Source organism: Xyrauchen texanus, chromosome 13 (assembly GCF_025860055.1).
Source record: "Xyrauchen texanus isolate HMW12.3.18 chromosome 13, RBS_HiC_50CHRs, whole genome shotgun sequence".
NCBI lineage: Eukaryota > Metazoa > Chordata > Actinopteri > Cypriniformes > Catostomidae > Xyrauchen > Xyrauchen texanus.
Window position 1 is genome coordinate 1069435 of NC_068288.1, and position 13824 is coordinate 1083258.

A 13824-nucleotide genomic window follows, 5' to 3' on the forward strand; every position below is an offset into this window, starting at 1 on the left:
CATATTACAAATATTAAAGTACTAGTACATTTACCTTTTTACCATAAAATTTCAATTTGTAACTTAAAGATATGTAACTTGCAACAAATAAATGGACATGAAATTATAAAATCATGTAGTATTTAGTTTCATTTGAATTCATTAATTTAAATTTTTTCTCTCAATAAACAGTCCAATTAAAAGCCTGATGGCAGGGAGCATACTGGCCTCTTCATTTAAAAAGCCCAGGAACTCTCCAAATGATTAAATTAATCCAAATCCACTTTCACTTGTGGACATGGCTGCTTTTAAGTCCGCCTGAAAGTCCATATAGTTAGTGTAGTGAGAAGGCAGATTTATTTTCTCTGTGCATGTGAATGCAGTGGGCATTTTAATGGAGTTAGACACCTCCACATAGAGATGTTGTGGGAGGATTGCCCAACCCACCCAAAATGTAACAAGCTGCTCAATATCCAATGCTGTAGCTGTAAAAAAGAAAATTAAAAAAAAGTGGGTGCACAATTTACAAAATTATGAAATGAGCCAACTGATGTCTGAAATGAATGTGTGGTAATAAGGCCATTACCATTTTCAATGTACATCCTGAGGTACGATGCCATCTGGCATTTCAACTCCAGAGGAACCTCTTGATCATCCTCATCTTCATCCTCCTCGTCGTCCTCATTCTGCGTCATTGGCCATATAACTCTTTCTAAAACCATCTATGGACAAAGGAAATAGCATAAATGCTTTAGAAAATGAAAAGTTTGGTTAAAGATTGCATGTTTTCAGAACAATAAATAATCAATTACTTCAGGAAGGATGATTCTGTCAACAGCTCTTGGGAACAGCACTGTAATGAGAGAAGGGCGTTCCTTTATCATGAGCAGGACCCCAGTGTCCTTCAGACCCCGTTTGATTTGTTTCATCTGCTTCTCTCTACGACCAATAACCTAAAGAATCAGGCACCATATTATAAGAACTGGCATATTTATAAACATCATAAAGGTTTGCAGCTTATGTTATCCCCTAGGTTAGTTTAGCTATTTGTTAAAACCTCTTCCCAATCCTGTAAAATTAGCCTAAAACGCCTAATCAAGGCATACCCAAAGTAAATTTAAAGCTGTTCTTGAACCGTTTGGAGTACATGCATGGTTTTGGTCACATTTGAAAGGGGATACTCTGAAGTTTTTTCCCCAGCAGTCAGAATTACTGTAAGTGCTACTGATTCTGAGTAATAGAAGTTTGAACACAATGAAATAGAAGTTTTTTTTTTCCGCCTGAATTTTTTTTTGCATACAGATGCCTGCAGATGACTATAACTTGTAGCTATTAGCTTGAGAACACAATGGGATCACAGCATGAAGCCTTACCTAGTCCAAGTTCAAATTTTAGAACAATACCATAAAAAATGAATATTTTACACATGTTTTTCTAAGGGTACACCCAGGCGTATTACAAAAGTGTCTTTGGATACTCCAAAAGGACCCTTTGGTAACCTAGGACAAAAAGGCTCCTACTTTTGAACGCTTCAACGTACAGTCATAATTTTGGGCTCTAATGAAAGATGACACTTAGAGCTATCATATTCCATATCCAGATCCACTATTAGTTTTGCTGACACAGAGTAACTGATGCATAAACACATTAGAGTGCCTTTTCCCTTCTTGAAACTAAATGTTGTGCATATAAAAGAGTCAAAACTAGTGCTATGGTGGACAATTTGTTTATATAAAAAATACACAACAAACTATTTACATGAATTTTTACACAAAGTATTTACAAACCATTATAAAATTGTGTCCAGTCATTGTAGCAGTCACATTTGGGTACAAAGCACAAAGGCAGAACACAGGAAGAGTACTTCACTGGTGTCTTTGCATGACACTGCCTGCACTTCAGACGACCAGCGGTGCAAGATTTGGTGATGTGCAACGGCCTGTGATCTGCTCTTCGTGGAGCAGGAGATACGGGTCTGGCTGTGGAGTGAGACCCCAACTCTGCCAGCTCCTCAGCAAGGGTCTCTCTGAAAGCCCTCCTCTCTTGATGAGGTGCTGTCCTGCTGCTCCACTTTATGTGGCCGCTTGCTGAGTGGGGGAGAATAAATAAATGTAATTTACAAAGCTAGACACAACTTTTCCATCTTTTCTGTATTATATATATATATATATATATATATATATAGTTTTTCTTTTCGAGTGTGTAAATATGCATTACTGTATATATATTTACTGTAAATACTGTATACTTTGCCAATGTACTATGGAACAAAGAGATGGGCCTACACCTCCACCCATCAATTCAGCATTGTAACAAATAGATGAGCCTACACCTCCCCCACCTCCCCGCATTGTAACAAATAGACTCTCAAACACAACATATATTCTTATTTTCAACTTATATTTATTTATTTATTTATATATATATATATATATATATCCATTTATATATATATATATATATATATATATATATATATATATATATATATATATATTTACAGTAAATATACAAAACATCTATATAGCATGTCAATAGATCTGAAACAAACAATGAACTAAAACCTCACACACGCACATACAAATACAAAAAACACGCACAAACGGTTCAAACACTCACTGAGGAAACACACGACAAAGGGTAATTACAAAATGTGTTCATTATTCAAACTAAAGCTTATTTATGCGGAATATACAGTAATATATGTTATAAAACACAAGAAAACACTTACTTGTCCAGAGCCATGTCTCATCTCTCCATATTTCCTCTGCCTCCAAATCATCCGTATTGTTTTCAGAAATTTCATCTCCAAACTCAGAATTTTGACAATGAATGCCTTCTTATATCACATACTGGGGTGAAAATCCTGTTTTTCGCGTCCGTTTCACCATATTTAAATCGGCAAATGTGTAAACAGTTCCAAAACATTTCTCCAATGGCTTTATGCGCGGAGGCGCAAAACTGTCGGTAAACTCGAGGCTGCTTACGCACACGCATAACAGAATCGTGCTCTAATCAATCCACTAAAGCCGCATATCACTGTTTTCAGAATTTCATTGGCTATACGATGCGTCAGTCATTTCCACTCTTCGACGATGTAATTGGTTTGATCAGTAAACAAAGGAATGTGGGTATGCCCTTACATTCGACACAGACTGTGGTTGGGTATTGAAGGCTTTGGATAGGACATGGAAGCTCCTATTGGGTCAAATGAGGTGTCAATCGAAAGGTCAGAGTGCGTGCTTCCATTTTGATACCGGATATAGGAAATGTTTACATCTGAACTGAAGTTATTACCGATAATATGTGAAAGATTAGGCACAGCTGCCAGGTGCTTTGAAATGATGCAACAAGAGTCTGTGGATATTTATTGATGTAATAATGTGATTTGGACTAAACATTTTACTTGATTTGATCGTTTGGACATTTGACAATGAAACAACACCGTTTTTGTCGGGAAGTTATGGCTCAGTGGACAACTATGAGGCTTCATAGGTGAGTTGCCTAAATTTTGTTTTTGGTTGTTTATATGTTGGTGGTCTGACAAAGATATAGATTGTACCTGCTGTTGTGATTGTATCTTAAAAAGGTTTACATCGTTCGAATCACGAGTATCTCAGCTTTCCAAATATATGTATTATGTTTACTTTTTTTTTTTTGGAGTTTTATCTTTCAAAAACATAAACCTCTGAAACACACCGTGGGTCGAGTTCGGCACGTCGGACCGGGAAAGCGTTAATGTCCATTAAAATTACAGAAATTGCACACAGTTAAAACATACCTATTATTATATATTTTTCATTTGATTACATTTTAAACTAAATTGTTAGCTTTATGTACTGATTTGTTAAAAATTGTAAGGACAAATAAAATCATTTAAAAATCGGGGTCGTTAGGCTAGAATCTTAAAAAAAAAAATACAAATTTTGTCAAAACTGCTCAGCACTAAATTTCAGCTAGGGAAGTTTCTGAAATTTGATTGATATGACCCTGTAATAGGAACTTTTCTTCATCTGGTCTAATCTGCATTTCACTTCCTGCCCTCCATCTGAATTTCAAACTTCATTAGAATCATGTGACTGCAAACAAGCTATTCCTTATCATTCAACATTACGTTTCACACAGAAATACACCACAATACTGAATACCGCATGTTGAAGAATGGTTTCTGCAAGCCACTTCCGGTTTTCTGTAGTTAATGTTGGCAAGTCCCAGCTAAAAGCAAGATCATTCACTTTGTATCGTTCCACATCTGTTAGATTCCGTGGCTCTTCAAGCTATACAAAAAGAACAAGCAAATTGTTTAAATAAATTATTTGTCATTTAAATTGCAAAATAAAAAGCTTAAAGTAGAATTAAACTAACCAGAGAAACAATATCGATTATATCTTGGTCTGGGCAGTCTCTCATGTCTGTGATGGCTGGCTCATCACTTCCTAGAAGTAGGTTGAACATGGAGGTGCTCAGTCCTGTCAAGAGTGGCCCTCCATGAATGAACGAGTGGCCAATCATTCGACCAATGACCTTAAAAGATCACTGTCCAGAAGAACTCGTGAGGACGATGGTACCAAGTGATCTTCTTCTCCATTGAAGAACAGCATTTTTCCAGTGTTATCTTAAAAAGTTGTAAAAGGTGGCAATTAGTTCACACAATAATTAAGACAAAAACTTCTCAATTGCACAAGAAAAGTAAATAAAATACACTTACCAATATTTAAAAAGAAGCCGTATTGTATTCTGGACATAAGCATTGCAAAGTAGTAACGCGTTACGCCATCCCCAATTGCAGCATCACCTGACGCAATAAAAAAAGCATTCTTTATACATACAAATAGTATATAAATAATAAACCTATGTTTAATGAAAAAGATTACGTTTTAACCATACCTTTAAGGTTGATTGATAGTGGGGATGCCCAGTCAGTTCGGTTTGACTTGTAGAATGACAGAAACTGTCTATCTCTGTCTTCCATACTGCTGGTTAGATCTAGTGTAACCTTAAGGGGTGTCTGGTTCTCCGATCCATGTAATACATTTCTTCTAAACTGGTATGCTGCCTGCTTTTCATCACTCTCGATTTTCCAATCTGAAAATATTAGTTTCAAACATACAAATTAACCCTCATCTTGGCAGTAGAATCGTGATTGGCTAGTAATTTTTTTTCTTGCCAGACAGATATTTCCTCATAAAACTATGTAAGGGTTAATGCCCGACGAGGTGTCCATTGTCAGGTATTAATGGACGGACGGTTGCCTCCTCCGAAGTCCATTAATACCTAGACAATGGACACCTCGAAGGGCATTAACCCGCTTATACCATGGTCACTTGCCAAATAACACATTTTTAAAACATAATTAGTTTTACAATCGAAATCTAAAGTTTTTACAAATAATAACTTGGTTAGGACTGGTGGTTGCACTTAAAATATTAGGCCATTCAGTGTTCTTTTGTAAAAAAAACTATTGTTTACTATTCTTGTCTGCTTTGACATCAGCTCGCCCAATTGCATTTGAAGACATATGATAAAAAGAACCATTTAGAATATTGCTGGAAATGTGCAGACCTTCCACTACAGCACAGATCTCAGATACACTGGCCTCTTGATGCTCCTGCTCTCTACCAGAAAGAATGCTCCCTTCTCTGCTGCTGTTTTCGTGAATGGAAAGGCTGTTGCTGCTTCCTGCTCTGCTGCTGCTGTTTTCGTGAATGGAAAAGCTGTTGCTGCTTCCTGCTCTGCTGCTGCTTCCAGGAATGGAAAGGCTGTTGCTGCTACCTGCTCTGCTGCTGCTTTCGAGAATGGAAAAGCTGTTGCTGCTTCCTGCTCTGCTGCTGCTTTCGAGAATGGGAATGCTGTTGCTGCTCTGATAAGTGGGAATGCTGTTGCTGCAACCTGCTCTGCTCTCATAATGTAGGGTGTTGGGACTACTTGCTGGTGTATTGCTGCAAGTAAAGCTGCCCTGCATGTTGCTAAAGTGGAGTTTTAAAAGACTTGTGATCAGATTATATTAATATAATGTGTGAATGGGGCACTGTAAATTTGACACTTCAGAAATAAAATTTAAAGTAGCCTAAGGAATATACTTACAGTTCACAGCGATCAACATGTTCTTGTATCTCCGGTAATGGGAAAATCTTGCTGCAATACAAACAGACCACTGGTGGCCCATTTCCAGACACTGGTCCTACAGCAACCTGCCAAAAACATACCAAACTTACAAAGGCTTAAAGTGGCGCTAGATTTCAATGTACACATTGAAAATGCATTCGAGCGATCACGCCCCCTCCTGCCCTGTCAATCACTGCATCAAGGCGGGGCTCGGCAACAGGTAAACATAACATGTTATGGCTATGTTAAGTGTTTTGAGGTGTTGAAAAAATGGCGACGGCAGAGCTAATACGAGTGTTAAATTCTTTAGCAGATGAAGTGGAGCGTGAACAGAGAAACGGTAGTATTTCCGAAGATTATTATTCCGAAGACTTGTCCATGTTGCCTCACTTGAACCTTCTTGACCCTCTGCGTAATACCCCCGACCAGTGCCATAGAGAGAAACAACACAACTTAAGCCCCGCCTTGATGCAGTGATTGACAGGGCAGGAGAGGGCGTGATCGGCTCGGAATGCATTTTCAATGTGCACATTGAATTTTGCTACATTCATTGCGGGACATTTCATTAAAATGCAATCGCAAGTGTCTTGACTGAGTGTAAATGCAATTAAGAAAAATAACATTTGAATGATCATTTTGCTACGGTTTTTGCTTGAACATGTTACACATATCTAATCATTTCTGTAATGCATTTTCATTTTAATTTTGCAACTTATAAAGCGTTTCAAATATGCATATTAAAACTAGTGTATGAAATGGCAAATGTAAATTATGTAATTTCATTTTCATTTTGCACCAAACGTTGCTAGAATGGTAAAGTAAAATGTAAATTTAAATACAGAATGCATTGCCATTTTACATATTGCATTGTCATTTTGCATATTACATTTCAAATTGAATATTGCTACCCATATGCTTCCATACTGATCAGCCAAAAATGAAAATTAATTATTTACTTACTCTCGTGCTTGGACGTGAGCACTTTAAAATATAATTAGTAATTCTAGAAAAATCTTTTAATCTTTTATTTAAAGCTGCTGGAAATAAGACTCTGCACTCTTAATTGCTCTGCATTAAGAAAGCATGTTGAAACAATCCCTAGATCTTCTCTATGGAATACTGAAAACGCAAGTGAAATATTAATTACTGACTGCATGTATAAGGTTCACATTGCCAGTTTTTTGGAATTGACAATTTTATTCAATCCTGGATCTAAAAACTTCAGATGACACGTAGCTCAGCTCCCTGTGGCTGAAAACTCGCAACAAACTGTAGACACTCTAAAAGATTATGTGGGTTTTTGTTTGTAGCCTGACGTATTTTGTACATATAATAAAACTCATCCACTGGTTTGGTTATCCCCATGGTGTTCGTGGAAACCCATTTGCAAAGTTCTTCCCGTGAGGCTACATGTATCTGCTCTTTCCCTTAGTACAGTATGTCCCTTTGATCTATTTCGTATGCAAATTATCTTTAAGTACCTCAAACAGAGCTTTGTTTTAAGAATTTTTTAAACACTTACTTCTGTATTCAGATCTTTTTGCAGGGGTCTTACATAAATTGTTGCAGCTCCTATACCGACTGCATCAGAGCACAAATATTCAGGAGAGTAGCCTTCATCTGGACATGGGATAGGTTCCAGAATTTTTGTCCTGGTGCAGCCTCTCGTCTTTAAAAGCTGAAAACCACCAGCTTCACTTAGTTTTGGGAACTGGCGCATGAGTTCTTGACTAAACTCTGACGAAGAAGAGTATTTGTCTGATGAGGAAAACATTTAAAGAAAATGCACATTAACATACAACACATTATCAGTTATGATATTATGTATATGATATAACTGTTATTATCATAACTGTTATTTTCTCACCAGAGAAAATAATTTTCTTTTCTCCAAGTCCTGCTCTCTCCAGTTGAAATTTTTCTGGCACCTTTGGAACTTCTGAATCTTTCCTCTTGGCTAGGCAAAAGAATCTGTGCGTGTATGACACACACTTTTTTTTCAGTCTAGGAGTTTGTGAAGGAGGGAAATGCCCAGTTCTTCTTAGTTGATTAACTGGACGACGAGGGTAGGGTGAAAATAATCGATTCACCTCACCTAGAAATGTCAAAATTTAAAGCAGTGCTAAATACAAAGTATTGACTTTTGCCTTAAGTAGAAAATAGTCATTATTAGCTTAACTCTGTCCCCTTACATCACCAATATGACAAAAGTAGTATGTCTCAATTCAAAGTACTCATTAAAGAGCAGGCAGTCTCCATGTACACCCGACACCAGATATCGTTTATATCTGAGTTTATCGTTTATATCCTTTATGAAGGGATCCCGTTGTTCTCTTTCCCTGAATGCCCTTAAAGGGCGCAAAATGGCGTTTGGAATTTGACCATGGAGTCGATTCCTCAACACTAGTTATACGCGAATTAAACGATATGCCATTAAGCGACTGGTGCGGTGTCCTGTGGCAGGCGCGCCATCGCAACGTTTAATGCTAATGTGTCGCCTATTCTTTCGTACACTCAATACACTGTTACTAAGTACAAAGTTAAAACAGCTAATTTCAGATTTATTTTGAAAACATGACGATACCACATTTATTTTTACCATAGATATTAAGGGGACTGGAGCGATTACAAAATGGCTGACTGAGATTAACGTTAGACTCACCTTGCAACGTTACTACCTCTTGTGCCCGTCGATCTGGAGCACATTCAGCCGAAGGCTGCTGGGGAGGGCCGGTTGTCAATAATGTGCTCTGCTCCAGAGCCTCTGCTGCATCCCTTAAAAGTTTTGTTATGGCATTTGTGTCCATTTTATATATAAAAAAAAAACGATGTCGTCGAAGAGGTAACTACAGCAGCGGCTAAGGTAACGTTACACGGCCCGTTAGTCTCAAAGCTCCGCCCACGCAACTTAATTGACATTCCTCATTTGCATTTGATTTATCATTTGCCGTTTCCGGCTTCCATTTGAGCATTTTATTTATCATTTGCGATGTCCGTTTGAGCATTTGATTTATCATTTTCGATGTTGGTTTGAGCATTTGATTTATATTTTGTTCATTTGATTTATGATTTGAGCATTGACTTATAGATTTAATTATGACAGGTTTATACTGGTTTGATAATGAAAATTAAAAATCAAATACAAATGAGTTTTAACTTTATTTTTGATACAGTTCATGCTTCCACGAATGAGGAAATAAAATTGCATTTGAGCATTTGATTTATCATTTGTGCAGCCATTTTGAGAGTTTGATTTATTATTTACTAATTTGACCATTTGATTCATCATTTGAGCAGTTGTTTTGAGACTTTGATTTATTATTAGATTTTTTTAAGCATTTTAATTTTAATTTTCATTATGTTAGGAAAAAACTTCCATAGGAAATCACAGTTAGTGAAAGAGAATGATAAGGGTGGTATTAATGCCTTGGACTTTGAATACATTTTTGGGGCATTTACGTGTAAATCATACTTACTCTATGTGATAGATCTCTAGATTTCTATTTAATAAAATAGGTGGGACTGAATTTCTTTTCAAATGTGATTGAGATTCCTATTAAATTATCAAACTTCCACAAACAACTTCTCCAATACTGTAAAATTATATTTACCCACAACTTTTTTCCCCATGGATCCACCCTATGGAATAACAGGTTCATTACAATTAATATGAAATCATTGTTTAAAAGTGATTGGTATGAGAAGGGTATTGTGTTTGTGAATGATAAATTAGATGATTATGGTAACTTTTTAGGACATTTAGCATTTTTGCTCAAGTATAACCTTAATTGCACTTATAGAGAATATAATAAAATTTGTAAATCAAAACCGTTATTACCGTTAATCCAAAACACATTGATGTATGTGTAGGGGATCTATAAATTCTATCCGGTGAAGAATTTTATTTTGACTTTTTTTCTTTGCCATGGGCGGCGCCATTATAGGTGTGCAAAAGAGAACGGTGAGACGGTGAAGAAGTGTGTGACGGGACAGGCGGTTGGCAAACGGCTGGATTGTGACTGGTGTACGGATGGTAGGATCTGACGTAGATTCCGGAAGCGATCCGGAAATGGAGGACGAAAGGTGTGAGGAAAATAGTGGGGGAAATTCAAGTCTAGGGTGGAACGTAGTTAAAACAAAGAAAAGGAAGAAATGTCGTGAGTTAAAATCAGACTCGGAAAGTGACAAGGGAAATCAACTGGCACAAGGAAAGAAGGAGTATAAAGTAATGATAAAGTTTGCTACCGACTCTGTGAGTAACATCAACCCTTTGAAACTTACTAAAGCAATTAAAGAAAGTGTAGGGATTGTAGAGAATATAAAAACTTTGAAGGATATCAAGACTGTTGTTATTTTGTAAAGAGAGTAGCTAACAAAAAGCAACTTTGGGAATTAAATCAATGATCGGACATAAAATAGAATGCTCAATTCCAGAAGAGAGAAACTGGATTAGAGGTGTAATATCTGGAATTCCTTTGGATGTTTCAGATGAGATAATAAAAAGAAATGTAAAGGGAGCAGCAGTTAAGGAAGTAAGACGCTTGAAGTGTTTCAGAAACAATGAGAAAATGGACAGTCTGTCAATTATGTTGGTCTTTGATGAGTTCAAATTACCAGAAAGAGTATTTCTAGGATTTGTCAGTTATGGAGTCAGAATTTATATTCCTCCTCCAATAAGGTGTTTCAATGCCAAAAATGTTGTAATTGTGGGGGTGAGCACAGTGCAGCTTATGGAGGTTGTGAAGTAAGGAAAGATGCAATTAAGGTCCAAAACGTGAGAATGGAAGAAGGAATATCATATGCTGAAGCAATTAAAAAAGTAAAACAAACACCCAAAGCATCGTAGTGGAGGCCCCTGTTAGGGTACAACCACAATCAAGTAAGATGCCAACACCAAGGAAAATAATTGAATTGATTGAAGACAAAGTTTCATTCATAGCTTTTGTGGCAGAAGTGGTGAATTGCTCAGCGCAGACTGAAAGTAGATCTGAAAGGATTAAGATAATCATTAGAGCTGCAGGAAAATATTTGGAATGGAAGAACATATCAATTGACATGATAAATGAAAGACTCGTGGTACAAGCAACAAACAGTCAGACATCATGTGGGGGCTCATAATGGCTTTGGTAATCTTACAGTGGAATGCAAGAAGTTTAATTGCAAATGGGCAAGAATTTAAGCATTTTATAGAAAATTGTGATGTGTACCCAGATATTATTTGTGTTCAGGAAACGTGGCTTAAACCACAGTTAAATATTTTGATTTGTGGGTATGAGACAGTTAGGAAAGATAGAAATAAAGGTAATGGTGGTGGAGTAGCAACTTTTATTAAACAAGGTATAGGATTTAGGAAAATTGAGGTTAATAATGAGTATGAGGCTGTGGTAGTGGAGGTATGGGAAGGAAATCAGAGTATTAGGGTAATACATTTTTATAATCCATGTGATAAGCTAACTAAGGATATGATGGAAAATATTAGAGGAATTGGGGACTTTAAAATGGTGTGGTGTGGGGATTTTAATGCACACAGTACTTTATGGGGGAGTTTTAATACTGATTATAATGGATTGATCATAGAAGATATGCTGGACTGGGGAGAGCTAGTATGCATTAATGACGGAAGCTACACAAGAGTAAATCTTTCTATATGCAAATATTCTGTGTTAGATTTGACAATAGTATCAGAAAATGTAGCTTGTAGGTGTGATTGGAAAGTATTAAATGAAAGTTCTATTGGTAGTGATCATTTTCCTGTGTGTAGTACAATTGGAGTAGACTTAGTAAAATCAGGTTTGGAAAGAATTTCTAGGTGGAATTTTAAATCAGGGGATTGGGAGTTGTACTTAGAGATATGTCATAATAAAATGGCTGAAATTAGTGAGGATGTTGAGGAAGATATAGATGTTTTAAATTCAAAGATTAGTGAGGTTCTTAGGAGCACAGCAGAAGGTATTTGGTAGAAAGAAGGCATGTAGTAGGAGAAAAATTGTTCCATGGTGGAATGAAGAATGCAATGTCGCAATTAAAGAAAGAAACAAATCGCTTAAAAAAGTAAGAAGATCTATTAGCTATGATGACTTTATTGTTTATAAAAAAAGCTCAGGCAATTGTGAGGAGGGTTATCAGGACAGCAAAAAGAAATTATTGGAGAGGGTATTGCAATAATATTGGGGGAAACATTGGAATCAACGAGATTTGGAATATGATTAGAAAGATGGGAGGAAAACAAAGAAATAATAGTATTCCGACGATATTTCATAATGAGGAAGTAGTTGTGTCTGATAGTAGGAAGGCAGAGATACTAGCACAAACATTTGTGAAAGTACATAGTAATGAAAATATATCAAATGACATGATGAAGTCAAGGGAACAGAGTATGAGGAAGAATCCACATATATTGGAAGCTAAGGAGTCAACTGGAGATACATTGGACTATGAATTAACTTTGTATGAGTTAAAAAGAGCAATTGCAGGGACTAAACAAACTTCTCCAGGTAGGGATGAGATATGCTATGAAATGATTAAGCATTTATCAGATCTTTCATTAAATGTCATTTTTAAATCTTTATAATAAGGTATGGAATTCAGGAAAGCTTCCGATGGAATGGAAACATGGAGTAATTATCCCAGTAGCAAAACCAGGAAAAGATCATACGCAACCCATAAATTATAGGCCTATAGCTCTAACCTCAAATATATGCAAGATTATGGAGCGTATGGTAATGAGCAGGCTGGTGTATGTTATCGAGAGGAGGGATATTTTCTCCCCCTATCAAAGTGGCTTTAGAAAAGGGAGAAACACTATGGATTCTGTGCTGTGTTTGGAAGCTGACATAAGAAAGGCTCAGATTAATAAAGAAGTTTTGGTAGGTGTCTTTCTTGACGTTGAAAATATGATATGTTGTGGAAGGAGGGACTCTTAATTAAGCTGGATATGATGGGAATTAAAGGTAAAATGTATAACTGGGTTATGAACTTTCTGTTAACTATTCAAGTTAGAGTGGGATGTGAGTATGCTCCGATTTATGAAATCGAGAATGGAACTCCTCAAGGAAGTGTCAGCAGCCCAATTTTGTTTAACTTAATGATAAATGAAATTTTTTCTCAGATAGAACCTGGGATAGGGAAATCTTTATATGCTGATGATGCTGCTATATGGAAAAGAGGTAGGAATGTTAAGTTTGTACAGGAAAAGTTTCAAAATGCTGTCAAATTGATAGAAAACTGGGGTAATAAATGGGGCTTTAGGCTCTCTATGGCAAAAACACAAGTAATTTGTTTTTCAAAAAAGAACTATAAATATTAAAATGTATAGAGAAACATTGGAGCAGAAATCAGTTGTTAGGTTTTTAGGAGTATGGATGGACTAAAAATTTAATTTCAGAGTACATATACAGAAAATAATAGATAAATGTAAAAAAGTGATAAATATAATGAGATGTCTAGCTGGAGCTGAATGGGGAGCATATTAGCAATCGCTCAAAAGTATTTATGTGGCATTAATTGGAGCAACTATAGATTATGGTAGCATGGTGTATAGTTCTGCTTCAAAAACTCAGCTTGATAGGATTGAGGCAATTCAGAATCAAGCATTAAGGATATGTGGTGGAGCAATAAGTTCATCACCAGTGGCATCACTTAATGTTGAGATGGGTGTAATGCCACTGGAAATGAGAAGAATTAAGCTAAGAATGAGATACTGGGCAAACGTAATAGGTCAATCGGAAAATCATCCAGTTA

The 13824-nt window shown here is 36.4% G+C and overlaps 2 protein-coding genes across 2 annotated transcripts in view; one reads left to right on the forward strand and one right to left on the reverse strand.

Annotated features, from left to right (window-relative positions):
• Window positions 1–243: 243 nt before the first annotated feature.
• On the reverse strand, window positions 244–4463 carry LOC127653648 (uncharacterized). The gene is made up of 5 exons (XM_052140418.1): window positions 4345–4463; window positions 4128–4256; window positions 792–932; window positions 566–701; window positions 244–464 (listed from the first exon to the last, which is right to left on the reverse strand). The coding sequence occupies exons 1-5, from the start codon at window positions 4432–4434 to the stop codon at window positions 244–246; spliced, it is 717 nt and encodes a 238-aa protein (XP_051996378.1). The 5' UTR covers window positions 4435–4463.
• The window catches only part of LOC127653649 (uncharacterized), a 39135-nt gene continuing 28423 nt past the window's right edge, over window positions 3113–13824 (forward strand). Inside the window, exon 1 of the mRNA XM_052140419.1 lies at window positions 3113–3474. The gene's annotated coding sequence lies outside the window, so the exon portion shown is untranslated. The remainder of the gene's footprint in view (window positions 3475–13824) is intronic.